Source organism: Neovison vison, chromosome 2 (genome assembly GCF_020171115.1).
Source record: "Neovison vison isolate M4711 chromosome 2, ASM_NN_V1, whole genome shotgun sequence".
NCBI lineage: Eukaryota > Metazoa > Chordata > Mammalia > Carnivora > Mustelidae > Neogale > Neogale vison.
The window spans coordinates 100939868-100966691 of record NC_058092.1 but is presented as its reverse complement, the minus strand read 5'-3'; the positions used below and the strand labels follow the sequence as shown (position 1 = coordinate 100966691).

At 48.8% G+C, this 26824-nt stretch overlaps 1 protein-coding gene across 1 annotated transcript in view; it reads right to left on the bottom strand.

The window, feature by feature from the left end:
- Nucleotides 1–26824, bottom strand: part of PTGFRN (prostaglandin F2 receptor inhibitor) — an 83648-nt gene that overhangs the window by 14440 nt on the left and 42384 nt on the right. Inside the window, exons 3-6 of the mRNA XM_044238997.1 lie at nucleotides 26293–26706; nucleotides 21358–21738; nucleotides 9029–9454; nucleotides 3786–4205 (exon numbers count right to left, since the gene is read on the bottom strand). Of these exons, the coding sequence (XP_044094932.1) occupies nucleotides 3786–4205; nucleotides 9029–9454; nucleotides 21358–21738; nucleotides 26293–26706 (1641 nt within the window). The remainder of the gene's footprint in view (nucleotides 1–3785; nucleotides 4206–9028; nucleotides 9455–21357; nucleotides 21739–26292; nucleotides 26707–26824) is intronic.

Below are 26824 nucleotides of genomic sequence, written 5' to 3'. Positions count from 1 at the left end.
AAACTGTGAGTCTATAAAAATCCTTACATTCATGGTTAAAGGATTCTTGACAAGTGTGCCAAGAAAGTCAAGGGGAAAGGAAGAGGCTGGTCCACAAATGGTTGACTAGAAGAACCAATGGGTGTTCACATGTGAAAGAACAAAGCTAAATTCCCATCCTCTGCTACACAAAAATCAGGGCACCTGGATTGCTCAGTGGGTTAAGTGTCTGCCTTCAGCTCAGGTCATGATCCCAGGGTCCTGGGATAGAGCCTCATGTCAGGCTCCCTGCTCAGCAGGGAGATCTCCCTCGGCCCTTACCCACCCTCTCCCCGTGTTCACGCACTCTTCTCTCTCGGTCTCAAATAAATAAAATCTTAAAAAAAAAATTAACTAGAATGGGTCATAGCACTAAAAGTAAGAGCTGAAAACTGTAAAGTTCCTTAGAAGAAAAGAGGCATAAATCTTCACAACCTGTGATCAGGCAATGTTTTCTTAGCTAAGACAGCAAAAACACAAGCAACAAAAAGAAAAATAAACTGGACTTCATCAAAATTACAAGCTTGAGTGCTTCACGGGATACCATGAGTAAAGTGAAAAAACTACCCACAGAGTGGGAGAAGATATTTTTAAACCATGTGTCTGTTAATGGGCTTGTATCCAGACTCTCTGAAAAACTTGACTACTCAACAATGAAAAAGATGAATAACACAATTTAAAAATGGGCCAACAATCTGTATAGACATTTCTCCACAGAAGATACACATACGAACAACAGCCACATGAAAAGATGCTCAACATCAATAGTCATTAGGAAAATGCACACTAAAACCACAATAAAATACAACTTCACACCTACTGGGTCGCCTACGATAAAAAAGATGGAGAATAACAGGGTTAGTGAGGATGTGGCATACGTAGAAGCCTCACACATTGCTGGTGGGAATATAAAAAGGGGGTAGCTGCTTCTGAACACAGTTTGGCAGTTCCTCAGACTTAAACAGAGCTCGTATGAACCAGTGTCACTCCTGGGTGAGAAATGAACTCTGATGTCCACCCCCAAGACTTGTACACTAATGTTTACGTCAGCATTACCGACCGTCGCCATGAGGGTGGAAACAACCCCATGTCTGTCAGCACATGAATGGATAAACAAAATGTGGTCCATCCACACCACAGATACTGCTCAGCCATAAAAAAGAACGGAGTACTGACACGTGCCATCACGTGGATGGACCTAGAAAATGGTACAACAGATAGAAGAAGCCAGCCAGAAAGTCCGCATATATGGTTCAATTTATGTGAAACATCCAGAAGACAAATCTCCAGCGACAGAAAGATTAGTGGTTGCCAGGGGCTGGGGATGGGAAGGCAGTATTAATGGGTACAGAGTTTCTTTCTGGAGTGGTTAAAAACTCTGGGATAAGATCGTGGTAATGGCTGCATGACTCTGTGAATATACCAAAAGCTACTCAATTGTACACTTGACATGGGTGAATTTTATATGTTAACTATAATTCAGTGAAGCCGTTTTTAAAAAAACAAATAAGCGGGTACACAATAAAAGAAACCTGTGCTTTCTCTGCTCTTTCCAAATCTAAGGGTTTAAATCTCCAGTATTTTTTCCTTATTCAGCTAAATGTTAACAGACTTAGAGCATGCTAGAAGATATTGAAGTTTATATTAATACAAAATAATACTAATAAAAACTTCAATGGAAAAAATACACTTTAAGGTCTAGTTTACCTGTACTCTAAAAAGTAACCACGTAATTCAACAAATATCTTGTATTCATTATGCTGATTCAATTAATACCTGAATTTTTACAAGTGAGTATAAATTTACATAGTCAGAAACTTCTAATTGGAATCCGTGGCAGATTTAGTGAAAACATTCATTATTAAACTCATGAATGATGATCCTTCACCTTGATAGCCTAAATAAAATTGGGGGATCAAAAACTTTTAACTATCGGGGCGCCTGGGTGGCTCAGAGGGTTAAAGCCTCTGCCTTTGGCTCAGGTCATGATCCCAGGGTCCTGGGATCAAGCCCCGCATCGGGCTCTCAGCTCAGCAGGGAGCCTGCTTCCTCCTCTCTCTGCCTGCCTCTCTGCCTCCTTGTGATCTCTGTCAAATAAATAAATAAATACAATCAAAAAAAAAAAAAAAAACTTTTAACTATCTACCTGCTGAAACACACACACACACAGATTGTTTCAGAGGAGTTTAATGAATTACACAGACAAATAAGAAATATTTCTATTTAAGAATATGTATCCATACTGGGCGCCTGGGTGGCTCAGTGGGTTAAGCCGCTGCCTTTGGCTCAGGTCATGATCTCAGGGTCCTGGGATCGAGTCCCGCATTGGGCTCTCTGCTCGGCGGGGAGCCTGCTTCCGTCTCTCTCTCTCTGCCTGCCTCTCTGCCTACTTGTGATTTCTGTCAAATAAATAAATAAAATCTTTAAAAAAAAAAAAAAAAAGGATATGTATCCATACCATTAAAAAAAGTTGACCTTTCTGTCTTACGGCATAAAAATGTTTTACTTAGCCAAAAACAAAATCAATTAAGAATAGACATAAAAATGCCCATTTTAATTAACCTTGCCATACATGACCACCACCAGGAACTAGACTTAACAAGTTGGTTGACAGATATATTCAACCATACCAGCACAGCTCTGGCAACTCGACTAATTGACGGGAAATCTTTTTCCAGTCCTAAAGCAAGATGAGGCACAGGGATGGGATACTCAACCCCTGTGTGGAAATACCACTCTGTAAGTCAGGCGAAAAGTAGTGCCCATCACCTTCAGTCCTAGGGACCCCTGATGAACTTGGCTTGAACCTTGCACATGCAGCAAATCACGTAACCCCTGTGGAGGTGCAGCGCCCTTTTCTCTTTATTTATACTCCACAGTGTTCTCTAAAGAAGCTAAACTGCTGAGTTTTGGTTCATCTATTAAAAAAAGGTAATGAGGGTAGTATGTGCATACAAAAATTTGTACAGAAGAGCTCCTAATGGTCCAAGAAATGGAAACACCTAAATGGCCATTGTTTATCCAAACAAAATGTAGTGTCCCCACACCGTGGAGTACTATTTGGTCATAGAAAGGAATGAAGTACTGATACATGCTATAACACAGACGAGCCTCGAAAACACTGTACAACAATGAAGAACAAAGACCAAGAGGGGCGCCTGGGTGGCTCAGTGGGTTAAGCCTCTGCCTTCGGCTCAGGTCATGATCTCGGGGTCCTGGGATCGAGCCCCACATCGGGCTCTCTGCTCAGCGGGGAGCCTGCTTCCCCCTCTCTCTCTGCCTGCCTCTCTGCCTACTTGTGATCTTTGTCTGTCAAATAAATAAATAAAGTCTTTTAAAAAATTAAAAACAAAAGACCAAGAGAGAAAGAAAGAAAGAAAATGCTGGGTCACAGTGACAGAAGACAGATGTGAGGACCACGTAGTACATTCCATGAATGCAATGTCAAATGTCCAGCACAGGCACGCTGACAGAGACAGAGAGGAGATAAGTGGTTGCCGGAGGGCTGGGAACTGAAGGGTGTCCGCTCAAGGAGACAGGATTTCTTCGGGGGAGAATGAAAATGTCTACACATCAAATGTGGTGATGGTCTGCACAACTCTGTGAATATACCGGAAGCCACTGAACGATACCCTTGTAATGAGTAAACTGCACGGCTCGTGAATTCCGTCGCACAAAGAATGCTGGTGAAGAGAAACGAAGCCACGGGCTCAAACTCCTGGGGTCAAGTTCTAGTTCAGTCTGTGTTCAACAGGGGCCCCGCTCACCTGCAGTTTGGAAGTCAATCTCGATAGGATTGGAGAGACCGGTGGCTGCTTCTCGCCACAGGCTGCCCCTGACGGGAGACCAGGCTGTCACCATGCAGCGGTACAGCCCCGCGTCGGAGACCTGCGTCTGGTACATTCGGTATCGAAATTCATCTTCCTGCACTTTCTCTAACACGACGCCGTCCGCCCGTGACGCATCCGTCCAATTCTCCAGCTTCACCACAGAGTCCTGGTCCAGGGAGATGATGTACTTGGTTTCATTGGGACTGGAGAGGTCCCCCACAGGCTTCTCCGCGGTGATGAGAACAGAGTAGCGTGGTGACTTAATATTCTGGGAAGACACTTTGCAAGTCATCTCGAATGTATTTCCTGCGGCAAAGAAAGGCTTCGGCTGCCTTGCCTTCACCACGAGCACAGAATCTGGAAGGAAGTACCAGAAAGAGGTGATTCCCAACAGGACTAGCGAAAATGGATAGGCATCTGAAAGCACAATGACACGGAAATTGGAATTTATTTGCAAATTGCCGCACAATAGCACTTAAGAAAATCTGGAGACTCGGAAAGAAAATCACGTGTATCTGTAAGCAGGCTACAAACCACCCCGCTGGATGAAGCAGAACAGTCTGAAATGATTTAATGGGTGTGAGAGAATCTGGCAGACTGCTGGGATCCTTAAGGATGTGAGGCAGCACTCACAGTTCATGACTAGGACGAGATGTGCCGGAACCTAACTCCCAAGTCCGGCCCTAGACCATGCCAAGACCTCTCCCTGATGTTCTGCTGGGGAAAGTGCAGGGAAAGTCTGCTTGGAAGATCAGGAGAGGGAGATATGGGTTCTTTCTGTTAAATCTATATGACGGTCACAATACAGAACAGATTGTGGGTCAGGGGAATGGAACACACACCTGTCCGTCAAGTGATTTCCACAGAGAGGACATTTTAACATTTTGAGCAAGTGTCCATGGCTACGTTAACTTTAGGTTTAAGTATGTTACCCCCTGCTTCTCTGTGAAAAAAGAAATCCCTAAGCATATACACATTAGAAGCCATCTATATTCTAATGGCTCACTGTCAGGCACTTGGAAGGTACTTAAATATTTGTTGAATGGATGAATAAATGAATTAAACACAGGCTTTTTATCCTTTAATAAGATTATTAACTCTATAATCTGTCTCATTATAAAACAAAATTTTTACATTAGGTTTGGTAGGAATAGCTGTTCTGCCAAACCTATTAAGCAGAACATGTATGTCAGAGTGTCTCTCCATGCTCATGGATGCCTGAGGTTCCACTGAGCCCCCTACATTCTTTCCTGATTCTCCTGTGAGTTTGGTAATCCATCCATTCACTGAACAAGTACTTAGTGAGAGCCTCCCATATTCCAGGCACTGGGAATGCCACAGTAAACAAAGCATACAGAAGTCCCTCCCTTTATATGCTAGTGAAGGAAGATGAACACAATAAGGAACATAAATGGCATGGTTAGATGGTGATATGCTTGAGAGAATAAAGCAGGGAAAGAGGAGAAAAAGAATGTGTGTGTGTGGGCAGGGAGAGACATCATAATTTTACACAGAGTGGCCAGGGATGGCATCCCTTGTGAGGCATCAAGCAGCTGCGAAGGTGAGGGAACGAGCCCTGTACCCATGTGGGGAACAATAATCTAGGCAGAGGGAAGAACAGGCAGAAAGCCGAAAGGCGGAGGTATGCCCAGCATGCTGGAGGCACCATGGGCAAGGCGGAGGGGCTGAAGAGGAGTGAGCATGGGGGAGAGTTATGCATGAGGTCAGAAGATAAGGGGAGCGAGATGCCACAGGGCATGCAAGGATACCAAGAGGACCCTGGGTTTTGCTTTGAGTGAGATGCGAAGTCTTGAAGGTTAGGGCAGAGGAGTTTCATCATCTGACATTTTAAGAGGCTGCCCCAGCTGCCATGTGCATGGGCAGGAGTAAGGAGAACAGTCAGGAGGGCAGTGATGTAATCCAGGCAGGAGGTGGTGGTGGCTGGCTAACAGGGAAGCATGGCAGGGGCAAGACTCAGTCCCGGGGAAGGAAGAGGAATTGAGGATGAAGGTTTTGGACTGAACAAATACAATGAAGGTGCCAGAGAAGGCCAAAAGAAGACCAGAAGCGCCATTCTGAACAGGAGTTGGAGATGCCCATTAGACAAGCGGAGGTGTCAACAAGGCAACAGAGTGCTGAATCTGGCATTCTGGGAAGGAGTCTGGGTTAGAAATAGACACTTGGGAGTTCTGGGTGTGTAAGCAGTGTTTCAATTCATGAGGTTAGAAGACATCACCAAGAGAGGGAAGTCAACTAGAGAAGAAGTCCGACAACTATGTCTTGAGGCAGTCCCACGTCTCAGGCTCAGGAAATGAAAGATCCAGCAAAGAATGTGGAGAAGGAGGTGCTGTGAGGTGGGAGGAAAGCTCGGGGAAGGGGCGCCCCACAGCCAAGGTATTTCTGGGAGGAGGGAACGACCACCTGCATTAAATCCCGCTAAGTAAGATAATGAGCAACGGGATTTTGCAGGATGTCAGTCACTACTGAAGATAAGGGGAGTGAGGTGATCTTAACACGGGGACCAGGGGCAGAAGTCTGATCAGAAGCAGGTGCCAGAAAGAAAAGGAAGAGAGAAAGTGGAGACGCCAAGTATAGACAAATCAAACGCTTTGGCTATAAAAGGAAAGAAAGAGCAATGGCTGGGGGCAAACGGCTTTGGGGAAGGGGAAGACAGAGGGAGAAGTAAAGTGAACATTACTTAACAAAATACAAAAGCAGGAACAGGTGTTTAGAGGCCAACAGGAAAGGTCCAGAGAAGACAGGAATATTGATGACCTAAGAGAGACAGACAGGCCTCGTGCTCGACCAGTGTGAGGGCCTGGCCTTTGCTAGGACACAGGCTGCGGGCAACCCTGTAGAAATTCTCTTTAGGGAGAGAGAACCCAGGACCAACAGCTGAGGGTAAGGCTGGGAGAGAAGGGTTTCAGTCAGGGAAGGTGGTATGCAATAATCGTTTTGGAGAGCAGGGAAGTAAACAGATTATGGAAATGCAGAACGATTGCCAGGCAGCGAGGAGAACCCATTGACAGAAACAATCACAGACTTAAAGTGAAGCCAGTCAACACGTTTAAGTGTTTTTATCCAACTACAAATGTAGGTAGGGAGGTAACAGAAGGTTGGCTTTGGACTGCCTTGTGGTCTGGCCAGAGTATAATGCAAAATTAAGTGAGGCAAGGGAGACTGGGGTGCAGGGGGTTGTTATGGCCAGGAATCTAAGCGGCATGACTGCCTGTCTAGTCCTCTCTTCCACCCCCGGACATAATCTAAGAACGAAAGAGGGTGCTAGAAATGACACGGGGAACAGTGCCTGGGTGGCTCAGTCATAAACCGTCTGCCTTTGGCTGAGGTCATGATCCCAGGGTCCAGAGACTGAGCCCTACATCAGGATCGCTGCTTGGTGGGAAGCCTGCTTCTCCCTCTCCCACTCCCCTGCTTGTTGTTCCCTCTCACTGTGTTTCCCTGTGTCAAATAAATAAATAAAATAAGTCTTTGAGAAAGAAAAGAAATGACACGGGGCAGCAGACACAGACTGGACTTCCCTGGGCAGCCGATCCAGCTACATGAGAGAGAAATGGAGGCCAACACAAGGTGGTAGGGCTCATGGGGGCTGCAGGAGTGAAGCTGGAGGCGTACAGGAGTGATCTAGAAAAACAGACGGTATGTTTAGAGAAGAGGATGCATGGAATTGAGAGCATGGAGGGCTTTCAGCTGTCACAACTGAAATGGTCTACTACAGGGTGTGAGGCGGGAGAAAATGACCAAACCAGAGGGAAGACAAGAGGACTCAAGCGGAGGATGGGGGACCGAGAAGGAGACATTGATCTTCACCAGGGTTCCCAGCCCTGACTGCTCAGGAGAACTGGCTTAAAAATTCCAAAGCCCAGGGGCGTCTGGATGGCTCAGTCAGGTAAGCGTCCAACTTTTAGTTTCTGCTCAGGTCACGATCTCAGGATTGTGGGATAGAGCCTCGAACAGGGATCCGCACTTGGCTGGAGTCTGCTGGAGATTCTCTCTCACCCCCTCCTCTCCCCATCTGAGTGCACCTGCTCACTCACTCACAGACACACATACATGCGTATGTCCATAAAATGTTAAAAAGAAAAAAATCCCAACGCCCAAAGCTGTATACACCCTCAGACCAACTAAGATAGACCCTCTGGTGGGACTCAAGCATCAGTGTTTTTTTTAAAGCTCCTCAGATAATCATGAGGTGCGTGGTCCCAAATGTGGGCCAGCATTGCGCGTGGAGAGAAGCTACGAGTCAGCGAGAGCACCAGAGAGCACGGCTGTGACACAGAAGTTAACCACTTCCCCGAGGGAATGAGGAGGACCCAGGAGTCCAGTGAGTGGAGAGGGGCACGAGCTGATGAACAGGTCCTGCTGTATGAGGAGAGTGGGAAGGAAACCCCTCCGCTCAGGAGACCCCAGGGCCAACAGTGGCCTCCGCGGGGGAGCGAGGTTGGTCATGTTTACTGTGGGAAAGAGCAAGGAAGGTTCCAAACTGAGTGTCAGACAACAGGAGATTCTGCTGAGTCCCAGAGAGCCCTGTTTGGGGTTGGGGACAAGAAGAGGGTGGCAATCAGTCAACTGAGGCATGTTAAGGGGCATGTGGTACTTCACATCCAGGGGCACAAGGGGGACCTAGGAGGCTTGGGCTTCCTGTCGTGCTGGACTTAACAAGTCTGATGTCCCAACACAGTGCTCCGAGGATCAAGAGGAGATATAGCAAAGAAACCGTTTCCCTTGAGTTCTTAATCACCCCTCTCCAGAAACAATTTTTCTGACGGGGTGACTGGCACCTCAGGGGTATGTGCAATAGTCTGGGCCCCCCAGCCTTACCCCCTACCCCCCGTTTGTGGCACTGCACCCAGCAGGAACTCCGAGACATGAACACACCCCCAAGGCCCAAGAGCACCCGGCAGAGCAACAGTGACAAGGGCTGCGGGCACCGTCGAGATGATCGTCTACCAGCCACCAAGCCCCAGCTCTCTCCCTGGGACTGAGCCTTCTCTGGCGTCAGCATCTCAAAGGGGTTCATGCTGTTTTTAGAGCAGTAGTCACCTGAGCTCGCATTTTCTTGGATTCCTAGCCAGGAGACCCAGCACATAAAACCACGCAGTGGGGCGACGTGGGCCACAACAAAAACCCCGAACCTCAGCCAACAAGAATAAAGCGCCCACCTTCAGATGCCCAAAATATGGTGACGGGTTTGGAGAAGACATCTTTGCTCTTCACCCAGCTGTCGTTACGCTGTCTGGTCCACGCAGACACAACACAGTAATAATTGCCTCTGTCTTCCTCTGTAGTCCTTTGGATTCGGAAACTGAACGTGTCCGTGTGCTCCTTAGAAAAAATGAAGTCTCCGTCCTGGGCGCGCTGCTTACTCCGGTCCCCATACTTGAGTGTCCAGTCCCCGTTCATGACCGCCAGGAGCTCGCTGGCCACCACGTCGTCACTGCGCCGGTTCACCCTGTAGTACCAGGACACGGCGAAGCGGACGCTGGCCTCCGAGCTCTTCACGTCCACTATCCGGCACTCCAGCTCCGTGAGGTCGTCTGAAAACTCAGGGACTTTCGAAGCATTCAGGTACACTTGGTAGTCTGGTTCTGAACGAGAGAGGTGCCAGGATTAAAACAAAACAAAACAAAAAACCCAAAAAATCAGACAGCAGCACACTAAGAATGAGCAGAAGGAACAAGGCAAGCGCTACTCTTGTCCAGACAATCAAATCCTGTCCTACTAACTACAGTGATGGAAACGGAAGTCTTCACCCTGGATAGGAAGGTTCCAGGAAGAGTCTGGTATGGAAAAACTCATACAACACGGCACCACCATGGTCCCCAGGACACCTTCCAAGGCCAAAGCCAAATATCTGCAATCAGAGTCTGGTCCTTTCCATAGGGTTGGGAGCTGCCGTCAGTGACCCTGGGGGTTAGTCCTCTGAGAAGGATCTAAGATGCTCAGTGCTCACACTCCACCAAGGTTTTGCGTAGAATGCCAAGCAGAGTCCACAGACCTTCAAAGCCACCTGCTGGGGCAGCACAGGAAAACCCCATCCCAGAGTACATACCAGCACTTGAGGCCAGTCCCCACCCAGTGGTATGCAACAATCGTTTTGGAGAGCAGGGAAGTAAACAGATTACGGAAATGATCTGAGCTCCCGGCATCCCTGGCCAGGCTCCAAAGACAAGGCCCCCGGGTCATCATTCCCCCTGACGATTCTCATTCTCACCTTCCTGGTCCTCTGACTTTTTTGGCTCCGTCTGTGCTCAGTGGTCAATAAACAGCCATCCTCACACTCCCGAGATGACATCTCTTCACGGCCACACGTAACCCTCTCACGCAATTCTCCTACCCTGAAGCTGGCTCCCGCGGATGCCGGCTCCAGTAAAGCCCGCTCCCTTAGAACCACCCCACTCCCCTGCCCAGGACAAATTCTGACAGCGGTGCAAGGAAAGCCAGCCCTCTCCTGGCGTGCCCTGCCCCCGTCACAGCCCGCTGCTCTTCACTTGTGTGGAAACCCCTTCTTCCTCTGACATTCCCTGCACCCGTTTCATCCGTTTTGGGGACTCTACATTTCTGTCTTTGCAGACCCCTAGGCCTTCCCCCATGCTTGCCAAGAACTGATGTTGGAACCTCTCTGTCGCCTTCCTCCCTCTGTCCCCACCCCCTCCCCAGGTCATTTCCAATGACCTGAGGAACTCCAGCCCCCATACCGTGTTACACCGCTGTGTTCACCTACCAGCAGTGGCCTTCTCCTCTTGACCACCCTGCAAACTTCCACTCATTCTTCGATGTAACCTCCTCTGGGGTCCCCTCCTAGGTCCCCAGAGCATGGCCCCCTTTCTCCATGCTCCCACAAGCCGTGGAGGGACACTTGGTCAGCATCAGCCCCTCCCTGTTATTACAGGTCGGGTCCCCAAGCTGCAAATACACAGCCATGTATGCAGTAGGCACTCGGTCAATGTGTGCTGCCTGGCTTTTAGGGAAAGCTACATTTTTCTCTTGCGGCACATGACCTACTAGAACACGATTTCTCCCTGAACAGAACTTTCCATCTGCCACCACTATCTTTATTCCCAACCCCTCAACCAGTTTTGTTTTATTTAACATTGCTTTTATTTATGACTCATTTGGATTATAAACTGCTGAGGTCAAGGAACGGTTCTTTTGTGATTTACGCTTCTAATAAAATGTGTAACATCGTGACTTCTCTAAGAGTGATTCAGTGGCCAGGAAATGGAGAGAACTCAAAATCCCAACTCCTTCAAATGTCGTCCTCAGGAGCATTTAGTGCCCCGGGGGTGGTCCCCGCGGCACATATGATAGTCAAACCAGCAGGCCCCAGCCGCTGCCAGGAGCCCGCAGAGTCATGAGGTGGACACTGCGCAGGGACACCACGCACTGCTGGAATGTCACCCTGCCTTCTCCTCCAGCAGGCGAGCGTGCCAAGGTTGTACAGCTTGGGGGTGTCCTGCCTCCTGGCCAGAGGGCTAGCACCCCACACTGCTTCTGAGGTGACACCGTCTACGGGATAAATACCACTGAAATGCCCTGACGCCATCACGTGCAGAAGACAAGGTGCTCCCCGTGACCCCGCATCTCAGGCGTTAGACCCTTCTCTCCCGGAGAGCAACCCAAGGGCAGGCAGGACACCCAGGTTCCTCCCACGTGGCAGGGACAGCTCCGCGGGCTGGCTGTGCACGGGGCACAATGGCACCCCTCCATCAGGGCTGGCCAGGGACGCCACACCATCCCAGGTGCTCAGGACACAGCGGCGGCTGCCGCTGCCACTCACGGAGCCCCCCTCCCGAGCGGAGCATCATACGGAGACCCTTCCCGTGCTCCCCTGTTTCCCTGAACGACAACCCGAGGCCGTTAAGAACAATGGTGAAGAGCCAGGGACCCGGAGCCAGATTGTTGGGATCCGGCTCAGCCGACCACTTGCTGCGTACTCAGGCACATTCCCTCACCTCTCTGGTGCGTCACTTGTAAAAACAGAGGGAGTAACAGTAACCAGCTCACAATGCGGCTGTGAGGATTAGGAGTCAAAACATACAGGGGTGCCCAGCCGGCTCAGTCAGGAGACCATGTGCCTCTTCATCTCGGGGCTGTAAATTTGAGCCCCATGCTGGGTGTAGAGATTATTCAAAAAGAAAGTACTTACACATGAAAGTGCTTAAACTAGTGCCTGGTACATGTCTGCATGTGTATATTCACACACGTATACACACACATACGTACATATCTGTGAACTGCTGTTCATTATCCGAAGCCTCGGAGAGTCAGTCACGTGCCCATACAGCTCAAAAGTGGCAAATCTGAACCCGGTGCCATGCGCCTCCTATCACCTTTCAGGCATAGCTGCACCTCACAGATGGGCCAAGCTCCCTGTCTTCTGAATTCCTTATTTTCTCCCACCACTGACTGGCTCATGACCTGGAGCAACACAGAATGCCATGACTGGCAGTGACAGGGCTGTGGTCTGCCACCAGGGATTGGACCCAGGAAGACCACGCCCCAGAGGCCATCCTCTCAGCCTGGATGACCAGCACCATCTAAACGGCCAGGAGGCAACCTACAAGATTTCCCTTCTGTCTCATCGGTCACCAGTTCTTAGGAAGAAACCCCTCGGTCCTTCAGGGTTTACTTCCTTCCCCTGAGCATAATCCTCTGAAGTGGCACTTTGAAAATTAAGGCTGTCCAAGTTAGCACTAAAGATGGTAGAGAAGCGGTGACCTCAGTGGTCAGACCATGGGACACACGGAGGAGGCGGGCAAACTAGCTCCCGCACCATCCACCTGAGCAGCCCTCTCCCTCTCCTCCCATACCCTGGCCTGGAAACACCCAGGGTGCACTCCCTGGACCAGAACCCAGATGCTCCCCTCGGTTCTTCCTTAGGCTCAGACCCTAACACAGGCACAGAGTGGACTTCTAGGCATCTCGGTTTCATGCTTCCTTGGCATCACCAGCACAACTGTACCCTAATCCCCTCGCTCCCCACCTGCCTCTCCAATGCACATGTGCATGCACACATGTGTGCAGGTATACAAACATGTGCACACATCCACACACTCACACATGCATGTATGCACACACGTGCACACATTCACACTCATTCATGCATGCACACGTGCGCAATTCATACATGCATGCACACGTGTGCATGTATACATGCGAGCACACATTCACACACTCATACATGCATGCACACACACACAAACACATATTCCTACACAGGCACACTGGTTCACACACGCACACACACACACACACACACACACAAGCACACATCCATACACACGCACACAGCTGACTCCCACTCCAAACAGACATGGCCAACTCCTCCTCCTAACTCCTCAGCCACTGTTCCTGCTGCCACACCCAGCACTCACTCTGGCGGTCACTTCTGCTAGAAATGGGTGCCATCCCCAACTCTCCACTCTGAGGGTCCCTAGCTCTCACACGGCTCCCATTCCAAGACTTGTGCACAGGAGATGATTTATAAATAATCAGTGAACAGAAGTGGGAACTTCATGAACACCATCCTCATCTGGGCTCTCTCTGCCTCCAGCCAAGACAATGATAACCGCCCAACACAAATCTAGGCAGACACAGTTGTCAGGTCACCTGCACAATAAACCTCCCATGGCTTTTCTTCCCACCTCCTGAGTAAGAACACACTCCCCAGTCTGGCCCACAAAGTGCTCCTCAGTGTGAGTCTAACTCATCTGCCCAGCCTCACCGCCTCCTGCCTTCTGATACATACTCTATGCCCCACTGAGACCACAGCTCTCACCATTCCCTCACTACCCCTATGGTTCCTGGTTTTCTGCTTCCCTTCCCGACATTCCTCCTGCCTCAGCACCTGGGACACCCGCCCAGTTCGTTGCTGAACAGAAGACTGAACAGACTCTCCCATTCTACTCCAGCCTCTCTTCCTCCAAGTGAGTCCGTTTAAACCCTATGGTTCCAAATACAGAGAAAGGTGAGCACAGCGGAGTCATGGTATATGCGCATCTAGTGATAGGAACCACAGCCTGGCAGGAGAGGAGAAGCCCTTCGCTGACTGATGGTCTTATTTTCTGTTCAGTCAGTATAGACTGAATCCCAGGCCCCCCAAAGGGAGGATTTTTTTTGTTTGTTTGCCTTAATGCAAAGGCAAACAAAAATCAGTGGGTTCTTGGCTTGGGAACTCATAACGCATAGGTTCCAGGGATTTAAAATAAGTTCAAAGGTCATCTGGACCACCCACCAGCCTTCCAGGTCGACTTTGGACTTGTACTCCTGGAGAAGCTGTGGCTCCACTATGTCCCAATGGCAGGAGTACAGGGGGGTTCTTTGGTTTTTGTTTTACTGCACGTGTAGACATTTTCCCTTATTGTTGTTTTACAATTTTAAAAAGATTCTGTTTGGAAACTGTGCCTGTTCCTTGAAATCCATCAGGCACGGACGTCTCTATAGGATATAGTGTTTCCTACTTAACGGAGAATGCCTGCTTCGAATTTACCTGTCATTATCTCTACTGTGTGCTCAACAAATCTTCACCCTACCACCTACCAGGCTTCCTGCTCTCTAAGGATTTTATCTGAATGCTGCCTTGAACTTTGATGATTAGTGTATATATGTCTTATGGACCTTCTATAGGACTCTTCCTGGGGTCAGGGACCCCCTACTTAAGTCATCTGTATGTGCTATGCCTGCAGTGCCTTGTACGTAAAAGACATTAACACGCTTGCTGAATTGGAGTAAATTTAATATTTTGCATAAAAATGCTCATTTTTGGCATAAGCATTTCATCACTACTGATTACCGCTATATCCTGCTTGATCTCATCAAGAAATCAGCTAAGAATGCAATGGTAGTTAGATTCAAAAAATGCTTATCAGTTAAGGATGCATACTAAAGTACTTAATGTCCAGATGACATGTGTCTGGGATATGCTTTAAATTCTTCCAGAAGAAGAAAAAAGAAAATATGGTGTGTGTGTGTGTGTGTGTGTGTGCGCGCGAGCGCGCACGCGTGCGTGTTTATGTGTGTGTGCAGGAGGGAAGACAAATGAAATAAGATCCACACAACACTGGTAATGACTGAAGCTGGTGCTTCTTCCTACTTCTGTGTTAGTTTTTTTTTTTTTTAAATTTATATTCCAAAAAGTAAAAAACAAACAAAACAAAAACCAAAACACAAACAACTCACCCACATTGCAAGCCCTTTCACAGAATACTGGGACCAGTCTAACCATGACATCATCATTTCTACTCTTAGAAATAAGGGTCTACTCCCTAATGTGGCTCCAGGACACTGTCTGCTCACATCTATGCCACCTCCTGAAGCTACAGCCTCCAACACTACAGCCCTCTCCCCACACCCTGCCCAAAGAAAGACTTGGTTTTTCTAATACGGGTCATCACATTCCCATGTTACAACTTTCAAAAACAGTGAAAAGCTGTCAGAATCCTTAGCTAATTTAGTAAAGCAGATACTTTGTGCCTACTGTGTGCACAGACCTGCACTGGAGATTTTCACATAGATTGCCTCCTTCTTCTCTCACAATAATTCCACAAGGATGGTATTAGCATCATTCCTGTTTGACAATGACAATGACAGCAGCTGGCATTGACTTGGGGGCTTCCTACATGCCAGGGGCCGTGCTGTACACTTTCCTTGCTTCTCACTTAACCACCATTTGACAGAGGCACCTGGGTGGCTCAGTCAGGTAAGCATCTGGATTTGGCTCAGGTCACGATCCCAGTGTCCTGGGATCGAGTCCCGCATCGGGCTCCTTGCTCAGTAGGCAGCCTGCTTCTCCCTCTACCTGCTGCTCCCCCTGCTTGTGCTCATTCTCTCTCTGACAAATAAATAAAATCTTAAAAACAAACAAAACAACAACAACAAAAAAACCAACCTTATGACACAGGTATGATTTTCATGTACGTTTCTTAAATGGGGGGAAAAAAAAAACAACAACAACAAAGCAAAACAAAACCCAAAACCCAGAGGTGTCAGGTCGGAAGCCTAGCATCTTGCACAGCGCATGTGAGCAGAATGATGGCCTGGGTCCCACCAGCACCAAACTGCACAACCCTCTTACACACCCAGTTATTAACGCTTTCTCAAAGCCGACTCCATCCCAGAAGGCGAGAGTGGTAATCACAGCCGAGGCACTAATCCTGAACTGTGTACAACAGGGCCCTGTTCTAACACCCGCTTTGAAGCTTCGTTAACTTGGGAGAGCTCATCAGAGGAGCAGGCTGCATGCCCAACTTAGAGGAAACCAGGAGAGGGCAGGCCCTTGTCTCTGCTGATCCCGGTTCTACTGTCTTGAACCAGGCGGGTACGCTCCACAGCTGAGCAAGTGGCCTCGCTGTCAGAGTTGCTTCTCTCATCATGTGTAGAACAATTAAGTGTTCTCTCCAGCTTAAACAGACAAGACTATAAAAGCCTGTTGTTTGGGGGAGACACTTTTCCCCACCTGAGTTGAGCCTTTCTTACGAGGTTGTTTTCAGCGTTCACCATTTCGGAGGAAACAGCAGTATCATTCGGACAACCCTAGTGCCGTTCTTCTCTCTTCATCCTCACGCAGTGCTCCCAGAGGAGGAGGAGTGAATTCCCAGGTCAGGGAGCGGGGGCAGAAACGGGGCTGGGTGTGGTCAGCCCAGCCCCTTCTCCTTGGGAGAAGCTGCTTCCAGAACACACACCCCTAGTCCTTCCGTGCCTTGAGACAGACTTGCATGTCTTAGGTAAGAACTTGGTGCAGAAGGATATGCTACATCCAGACCCTGCCTTCCCCCAAATGCCAATGTCATTATCACCCTGCGAAAGTACAGAGACCTCGGGTGCCAGACACTGTGCTAAGCACTTCATATGCATTCTCCCATGGAACCAAGGAAACCAAAGCAACACACCCAAGCTAACACGCCCAGAAAGCAGTAGGCCAGGACCCCAAAACTTGCCCACTGCTACTACTCTGCCTTCCGAGATAACTGCGGACAGAGAGTTGATAAGAGCTGCTGGTAAGGTTCTGCAGATCTGAACCTTATCTCCTATGGATGGCACAGGACTCTGACGTCTCTACCAAGTACTGAGCAGATTAGCAGCTCCTTTTAAAGAAAAATAATTACCTTCCTCACTGGTACACTGCTGGAAGAGGGGACAGTCCTCTAGTGGGGAAGAATGCAAATCAGGTTCTTAAGACTAAAAAGCCCAACTCAGCTCTGCCTCCTCCTGCTCCTGTAGCTGAAACCCTGGAACGCCCTCCAATTAACACCACAGAAGCCTGGTACTTTGGGCAGAGAGCTCAACCATAAACTGATTAGGATCCAACTCGTGCCAAAGACTCATTTGAGACATCTGATTGCAGAGAGAGATGGCCTACTATGCAGATTAGGTAGCCCTGCCTCCTTAGATTCTCTAGTTTTAGCCCTAGACTAAATTGGATCGACACAATGCAACGTTTGTCCTCCATGGTAACTCAGCTTCTTACAGAAACTCCTTCACACACTCAAGATTTACGCCCTCAGCTTTTACAGAGAGTGGATATGAGAAACGTCCATTTAAACAATCACTCAGAGCCTTTCATAAAAGAACAGTTGAAAGCACTGTCCATTATGTTACCCAATGCCCTTAAATAAAAAAAAGCGCATGATAAATTCGGTGCCAACACAAAGTTTGGCTCTCCCGGTTTCCTTCATCAGAGGTGAACCGTGCAACCATGTTTCTCTTTGCCCCAACCCTTCAGAACTTCAGAGGCAAATTCAGCGCTCCAGTGGGGCTAACTAAACGCACCCCAGCCACCTTGCGATATCTCCTCTTTGATTTGGTTTTATCCCCTTTGATCTTGATTTTATTTTTATGTCTCTTACTTTAAATCGGGCTTCATTTTGCAAGCCAACTGAATTTTTTTTTTTTCCTCCTGCAAAAGTAGGACATAAATCCTAGTAAAAGCAGCTTTTTCTTACCCTCTACAAAACCGACACCGTCATCCCAGCTGCTGCAAGTGCTCTTGGACTCGCTGGACCCGTGCATATCGCTGCCCTGATCTCTGTCTGGTTAACACGATGGAACGTACGTGAAGACCCCAATTAGCTTCGGCTCCCTCATCTGTTCTCTGCATCAACCCCAAGCAAATGAGGACAAGAAAGCCCCCTCTGGGGCTTTGGGGACTCTACGCTCTAGCATTTCAGGAATAAAGTTGATTCCCAAAGCCAAAATGTTTCCACACAAGAGGACAACACTTGGGACAGACTTGACTTTGGGGCATCATTTTCTAAGTCACTATAAACATTTCTTATGAAATAAAAGAAACAAGCATTCACCATCTGGTATATTCTATTTTCCAAAGACATCTGCAGTTCTGTTTCCAATCCCTCATGCCCTTTTGCTGTGTGACCTTGCCACTCCGGTCACCACCTAAGAAGTGTGACTATTCTGAGCACAGCATGCTGGGAGAAGCCCAAACCATGTGGAAAGGGCCCGAATGACATGCCATGTGGAGAAGGGGAGAGGGCGGTGGACATGGCATCATGCACATGAGAATGCCATGCGGAAGAGGATCCCCAGCCGTCCCTGTGTGCCTGAGAGAGGAACCCTATTGCGTCCTTCCCTAAATCCTGTCAAAATCATAAGCAAAATAAAAATCAGTGGTTTTCAGATGGGAATAGGGGCAGTACCTCACTCATAAGGTTATTGTGGGGATCAGATATTTAACGTGTGTGCAGCCCTTAGTCCAGGGCCCAGTGTACAGCAAATGTTTGATAAGCAGTAATTATGATTTTTAATCTATCAAGCAGCAAAACTGAAAGTTCTGGATAACACCTGCACAGGAAACTTTCTCCAGAACTCTTTTGTGCCAACATCCCATAATCACATCAGGAAGATGACCAAATAAGCAGAGTCCTTGGTCAGTCATCTGTCTTCCCGTCTCTTTAGGAAACTTCTCAGTCACCTTCAACAGGCCCCAAGACACAGGCGGTAATGTACCCACATCCATGTGTATCTGGAGACAATCATGTGGCATCAGGCCAGGCCCACCCATCTTGGCACAGAATTCAGACCGGAGGTCCTGGAGAAAGTTCAGCTGCTGGACTCACGCCCGACTCACCTCCTGAACAAGTGTCTGAGCAGCTGTAACAGTGTGAGGCGCAGGGAAGGAGGAGGAAATTTAAGAGGAAGAAAGAAGAACGCGGGCGGTTTCTCTACCGCTTCCACGCCCAGGAGGCTTACCCAGGTGCAAACATCTCTGCACAGTCTGTAAGTTGAATGTGATTGCTTTCTCTGCAGTTCTCATCTTCCTATGCACACACTTGCACACTATCCAGGTTTATCTACCCATTCAGCCAACGTTTACGGAGGGCTCATCACGTGCAAAACAGCCGTGCAAGGTGCGGGTTCTGCACCCCTTCCAGCGGCCAAGGTAAAACCCGCTGTGGACTTTCGCGACAGGGGTGATGGCACTCCACAGGAAAACCAGCAACTGGGTCCTCGGGATCATAATGGAGCCTTTCCCCACAATTTAGTCCCTTTATGTCTTCTCACTCTCTGAAGAACAGAGCCACCAACAAATTCTTTCCGGTGAAAAGAGCCCCATTCCCTCCCGGAGTAACCCTCCCGCTTTCTGACAGTCCCCGCGTCTCCCCCGGGCGACGCCAGGATCAGTGCACCAGCACTTCAAAGAGGCCCTCACCCTGGAGTGCAGGCAGCGCTTTCTAAAAAAAAAAAAAATCCACGGGAGCTGTGATTCTACGTTGGGGGCTGGGGGCGGGGAGGGGGTACCGGGAGCCGACGCTGGGATTTGACGGCACCGCACAATGCACCGAGCATCAGAGCCGAGAGACAAATTCAGCTCCAGAGATGAAAAATCTTCTTTCGGTGCTGACAACATCTGTTTTATTTTGAAGGTTGCTAAGGAGAGTTCTAGCTGGGCCAGCATTGTTCCAGTTCAGTACTCCATAGCGAGACTCTCGCACAGGGTTCAGACGGCAGGAATAAAAGCTCGCCAGATAAATCCTGCTCCCTTTACTGTGCAGATAGCAAAAAATCACTTTGCTACCAGGGATGATTAACACCCTGCCTGGGCTCACTCGGAATTGGCCATACCTTCTGCTCACTCTCTTTTTCCTCCTCTTCTCCCTGCCCCCTCTGTCCCCACACTTGCCAACTCCCCCTCTCTGCCAAATAAAGGCTCATTAGGAAGAAACAGACAGCGAAAGGGCCACTAACCCAGGAGTTTATGATGCAGGAATGAGGAAGAGTGACCTGAGAGATTGGCGGCGGGGGGTGGGGGGGGTGTCATGGTGGGAGGACACTCAGCACCAGATGATGGAGGAAATGATTTCCTGGCCTTTAAAGGTCTGGGTTACCTACTAACGTCAGAGCGTTGCCAAATACCCACATTGGGGCTCAGAACAGCCACGGGACAGCAGAGAGGTCAAGCTCAAAACAGAGGAGTCTCCACCTTTGTAATGGCGTGGGAGGTGAAGCACCCCATTCTCCACTCACCCCTATCCTGCTTAAGCTTACCATTATAAGACAGTAACAGAAAATATGGGCGCCTGGGTGGCTCAGTGGGTTAAGCCTCTGCCTTTGGCCCAGGTCATGATCTCAGGGTCCTGGGATCGAGTCCCGCATCGGCCTTTCTGCTCAGCAGGGAGCCTGCTTCCTCCTCTCTCTCTCACTGCCTGCCTCTCTGCCTGCTTGTGATCTCTCTCTGTCAAATAAATAAATAAAATCTTAAAAAAAAAAAAAAAAAAAAAGACAGAGTAACAGAAATTAGAAAGTTGGGCGTTAAGGGCGAGTACTTAGGAAAATAAGGGCCAGGGAAGATGAAAAGGAAAGAAAGGCTCGATAGTTTCACATCCAGACCAAGTTGTTCTAAAGTGAGGCCACAGTACGAACAGCTGAGGGCCGCTCTGCTCCCCCAACTGGGGACTCGCAGGTGACTGAAGAAGCCCACCAGGACAGCCTGGGGTGGCAGGAAGGCCTTTCCATTTAACTGGTATCTGCATATAAAATCATTTTGGGATTCCAGGGCCCTCAGGAAAAGAAAAAAACAACAACAAACCACTAAAAACACCACATTCTGTTAACAGAAGGAATTCTCTTTTCTGTTCTGGGCTCTAGGAAAGCACCAGCTCCTGCCAGAGAGCACCTCAGAGTCCAGGAAAAGGAAAGGAAGAATGGAAGTGTTCTCACTCCAACAAAGATCCATTTCAAAGAACCATTCAGCAGGGCCGACCCTGCAAATCTTGACAACAAAAGGAAACTATATCCTCTCAAATGAGGGCATTGAGACAACTGAGTCCACATTATCTAAACATTTCCCTTGCCTGCCAGATTCTATTTCAGCCTGCTTTGCTCTCCCCACCCCCCGCCCCCCAAGCTTGGGATCTCTCCAGGCTGAAGCATGCTTGTCCTGATGTAAAGAAGGCCAAGATGATGCAAAAAGGCGCAGTGCCCAGAGGAGGGAGGAAAGCCCCAGAGGCTAAGGGCCATCTTCCCAGCCACTCACCTAGCCAGGTCACATCCACACTGGCGGGGGCAGACCTGGCCTCTGCCACCTTGTGCCAGCTCCTGTTGTGTCCGGGTGCCCAGAGTGCCACGTGGCAGAAATAGTAGCCGGAGTTTTCTTTGCTAACATCTCGGACCAGTAAATGGTAGGAGCGTGCGTCCGCATGGCTCATAGCAATGTGGGGAGAGCTGTGCACCAGGGAATCCCGGTCCAGCCGTGCCAACACGGGCGAGCCAGGCAAGATGCTGTCGGGGGACCTGCTGAAGTACCACGTGACCTCGGGTCGGACATCATCTGCTCGGTCGGTTGTGATGTTGCAGGTCAGATCCAGTTCCTTTCCCTCGGCCACAGACACACTCCTGGCCACAGCCGCTCGCAGAACTTGAAGAAAAAAAAAATACATCTAGAGCATCTGGGTTACGTTTGCCCCTCCCCTCCTTTAGATTATCTCCTTCTATGTTCTTATTTATGGCATTAGAGTTAGAAGGCTTTGTGCAATTCTAAGTGCTTGAGAAATATTTACTGAATAAATTAAGGAAATTATAACACATTTCTTTTCATTCCATGGAAATACTAACAGCAGCAAATGCTTACATACACTTACTAAATGCCAGGCACTGCTCTAGAGTGCCTTGGAAATGTTAACCTTCAAAACAACCCTAGGAGTTAAGTACCATTATTATCTTCATGTTACTGATAAGGAAACTGAAGCACAGAGAAGTTAAGTAACTTGCCCAAGATCACACAGGTAATACATGGCAGAGCAGGGATTCAAACATAGGCTCTCTGCCTCCAGGGACTCAGCTCAGAACTGCTAACATTTGTTTGAGAAGAAGTCAGAACATCACAAACTAGCATTATATTTTTTCTCCACGTGTACGGTTAAGCCTTGGGTGATTTTAAGGAGAAAGGACAGCTCAGTGCTGACTGGCATGGGGGTTGCAGGGGTTGGGGGTTGAAGGCTGGACTGCAGGAGGTGAGGGTGAAACCATCTTCTGGGTAAAGAGGAGAAAATCCTAAACAGAAGGACCAGGAGGACGAAACCAGACAATATGCTTTATGAGTCAAGCCTTCAAAGTGCAATGTAATGGAATAAATGCGAAGCATCATTTATTCCATTAGACACACCCACCTTAAAGCCAAACATCAAGCAGATATTCTAAAACCAAACCACAGTGACTTTCGGGTTATCCACGCCCCTGCCTGCTTGCAAGAGTGTGGATAATTAAAAGTAGAATATATTTAGAGGAAGCATTGAAGTCTTTGGTGTTACAGTCTCAAGGCAGATCTGGTTTCAGCATTCCCCTGTCAAAGCTTTTTACATGGAAACATTTTACTTTATTCGAGTGTTTGTTGCTTTTTTTTTTTTTTTTTTTAAAGAAGTTGAACATCTGTAATCAGAGTAGAAAAACATTCAATTCGTGGTAATGCTCTGGGAACCACTGCTTAGATGAGGAACAGCTAACCCCTCCCAGGGGATTCGAGTGGAAGCACAGCCCTCGTCTTCCAAGACTGGCTCAGCAACAAAGGCTGGTGCCTGGCTCAGAAAAGGCCCAACCCCAAAGCCCATGCCCTTTGGAGCAAGTTGCTTTCCTAGGAGTATTTCCAAAGCCTGACAACATCTCCAACACGCATTTCAGGCCAAGGTCAAGATCCACCTTGACGGAGACAGAAAATCAGATGGGTACAGTATTATAAAAGATAATTTAAAAGTCTGATTTCTTATCTATACCCACCCTCCAAATTCTTCCTCCTCCTCCACCCCTTAAAAGGGCCCAAGAGGAACTTGAGGGCCTCTTGTGAGAGTAGTCAGTATGGAAACCGCTGCTCTGAGCCTGCCCTGGGGTTCAAACCGCCCCACGAGCACTGCCTGTGATCAGAGACTCTGGAATCCTGCTGGAGTCCCTGTGTGCCGGCTAGAGGTAAAAGAAGGCTCAGGAGGGAAGCAGGTTGAGTGAAGAAGGGGTAAAGACACAGCTGTGGACTGCATGTATGGAGAAAATGGATTCTTAGTTCAAGGAGTATCGGCAGAAATGTCTCTTCAACTGAATAGTTCACTCTATAATCGTCTCTCTGCAAATTGCTAAAAAGCTTGCCACAGCACTAACCATTGCTCCCATATGTTCTGGACTGGGGAGCAATTCACAGCTGGGAGAGAGGATAGAGCAGGTGGAAGGGGGGAAAAAAAAAGAATAATTTCTAAGGACTCGTAATACAAGGGGAGACCCTGGACAAAGCCTATAGTGGGGAAGCTTTCTCTGGTTGGGTCAAACTGAAGCCATAAATTGGACACCAAGATCTGCATGAAGCAGACCACTCCTAACATGAGGGGAGTGGGTTACTGCTACATCCACCACACAGCCCCAAGTTTAAGTAGCTCTGGGCTGTTCATAATAACAAGACAGTAAGAGTATTTAAGAAGCTAGCTGTGGATAGTGCAGGTATTGACAAAAAGAGAGAGGCCAGCATCCAGGGTGGTGGTTCTTAACCTGGGGTCCAAGAAGATAATTTAGGAAGTCCGTGACTTGGGTGAGAAAAAAAAAAATCTAATCTTTGTTTTTACTAATCTCTACCTGAAACACAGCATCTCCTCTCATGATGAAACTAAGCAACAAATCACTATAGTATTATCTGTCCCTGGGACTTTGGCCCCATAGAAGTCAGGGATATTTTCAAATCTCATTGTAAGTAATTGCAGTTATCTTCAAATATCATGTGCACTCATTGCTACTTGGGAATTACAGTGGTTAAGCCTGCCAGTCTATATTATTTAATGCATTAATAAAGCATAATATTACTATGTAACAAATTTGTCTTAAAATACTTCAGTAACTATTTTAATAGAATCACTTTCCTTTGTCATCTTATGTATATTTTTTTTTAAAGATTTTATTTATTTATTTGACAGAGAGAGATTACAAGTAGGCAGAGAAGCAGGCAGAGAGAGAGGAGGAAGCAGGCTCCCTGCTGAGCAGAGAGCCCGATGCGGGACTCGATCCCAGGACCCTGAGATCATGACCTGAGCCGAAGGCAGCGGCTTAACCCACTGAGCCACCCAGGCGCCCCATCTTATGTACATTTTTAATGAATTAAAACACGTTAATTCCGAGAAGGGTTCTGCGGGCTTCAAAGCTGTCAAAGAGGTCCATGGCAACAAAATGGTTATGAAGCCCAGGCTCAGGAGAGAGCCCGATATTATTACATGCCTAAGAGGTTCAGTTTCCGACTCTTACACTCAATATTATGGGTTTTGTGGCTTGTCTGAAATAAAAAAAATACCTTTACAATTAAAATTCCTCAGAAAAAGATAACTTGTTGCAAATTTGAACCTCTTAATCATTCTGTCCCCAGGGAATAGTTGTGTGATGCAAACTGAACACCCTGGTTTCTTAGGACAGATTGCAGGCAGATCACATCCTTAAAGGAAGGTGACCTGAGTCCACTTAGAAAGTGAGCACCTGGGGGCACCTGGGTGGCTCAGTGGGTTAAGCTTCTGCCTTTGGCTCAGGTCATGATCTCAGGGTCCTGGGATAGAGCCCCGCATTGGGCTCTCTGCTCAGCGGGAAGCCTGTTCCCCCCACCCCCGCCCCCACCTGCCTCTCTGCCTGCTTGTGATTTCTCTCTCTCTGTCAAATAAATAAAATCTTTAAAAAAAAAAAAAGAAAGAAAGAAAAAAGAAAAGAAAGAAAGCGATTTCTGCAGCCACTGCAAGACTGACCAAGATGGGTAGCTACTCCTTTCCTCGGCAAGAGCACCTCCCACCTCACTGATGGCCACAGTCGCTCAGGAACCTTAGTCCTGCTTTTTACCAAACCCAACTCCTGTGCAGTGACACAAATGCACAGTAAAGTGCCCAGGACCATGCTGCCTACAGGGGAAAAATACTCCCCGTGAGGACTGTCTCCTGTTTTCCGTCCCATCCAAGCAACAGAGCGGCCACACATTCACATTGACACTCAGGAAATGAGTCTGCCCAAGGTCCTCCCAGTTTACAAAGCAGGAGGCGGCAGCAACAGATCTGAAGATGTTAGCCTCCCAGAAAACCTAGGACAGCCATCCATCTACAGCAATGACCTCATCCTGAGATAGTCTCTTTATACTGTTTCTGCCAAAGCCCAAGGCTCTACGGGGCCCGGGAACGTTTCTCAAGCACCTCTGACCCCAGGGCCCAGACAGAGCTGATTACCCAGTAGGTTCTTAACCAATACTTGTTGGACACTGAATCAGTAATAGCTTACTTTTGATGGGTTTTTTTAAATGTATGTTGTTTTTTCTTACTTTCTAGGAGGAGTAGGAAAGTACGTTATGTGGTTTTTTTTCAAAAACAAAGGCTGGTTCCAAGTGAGTGGACAGAGAACTTCTCGCAGGGAGACCCCAGGGCTGGAGGCACAGTCCTGGGGAATGTGTCATACACAGCCCGAGAAGAGGCCCAGGCCTAGAGAAGTCTCACCTAGCTGGGACCGCACAGCTAGAGGATCTACAGTACCCCACACGCCGCGTGGTGAGCCAGATGCACTCCAACGGTTGTGCAGAAGAGCCAAGCCAGAAATTCGGAAACACCCAAATAAAATAAAACCAAAACAAAATAAAGAGAGCAGCGTGGGGGCAGCTCGGCCCCAAAGTCTCAGGAACACCAGGTCAGACCTCATTCTGGCACCTGAGGGGACTTAATCTTGCCATCAACAACTGTCTTAGTTATTTTATGCAACCTGCAACGTCTCAGGAGTAGGAATCTAGAGGAGAAGCCGCTGTAAAGCAAAGCCGTAGGCACCCGGCACAAAAGGCATACACACATCTTCCTCAAACTCACCGCCACCCCACTCCCCCAGGCCCTCGACAGGAGGCCTCACGCGGCCAGCTCCAACAACCCTGTCCGCAGAGGGCCGGGCTCCCGCCTGGGCCTATGTGTAAGCCAGACACGTTCCAGAAGCTCACCTGTGGGCTGGATCAGCACGGTGGCCACTTCCACGGCTTTCTCTTGAATCTCTTGCCAGCTGCCCTGCTCTCCGATCCACTCGCTCACCACGCACCGGTAGGAGCCCTGGTCCGAGGCCAGGGCGCGGGCCACCGACAAGCGGTAGCCGTCGCTGCCCACGGTGTCCAGGCGCACGTCGCCGGCGCGGTAGCGCTGCTCGTAGCCGGGCCCCGGGTGGAAGCGGCCCTCGTGGGTCAGGGCCAGCACGCTCCGCCGGGCCGTGCCACGCTGCAGCTCCCACAGCAGCGCCAGGTGCGTGTGCAGCGGCGACGCCGTGGAGGCCGCGCAGCGCAGCTCGAACGGCTCACCCAGGCGCAGGCTCAGGCCCGAGGCGGGCGACGGGGCGGCGGCCACGTGCAGGGCATCGGCCAGCACTGCGGGAGGAAGCACAGCGGTCAGCGTGCCGCGCCATGCCCCCTCCCCCGCCGATCCCCGCCTCTTCTGGGGGGGTTCTCCGCAGGGGGTTGTGTGGCGTGGTGCCCTTGCCCTGTT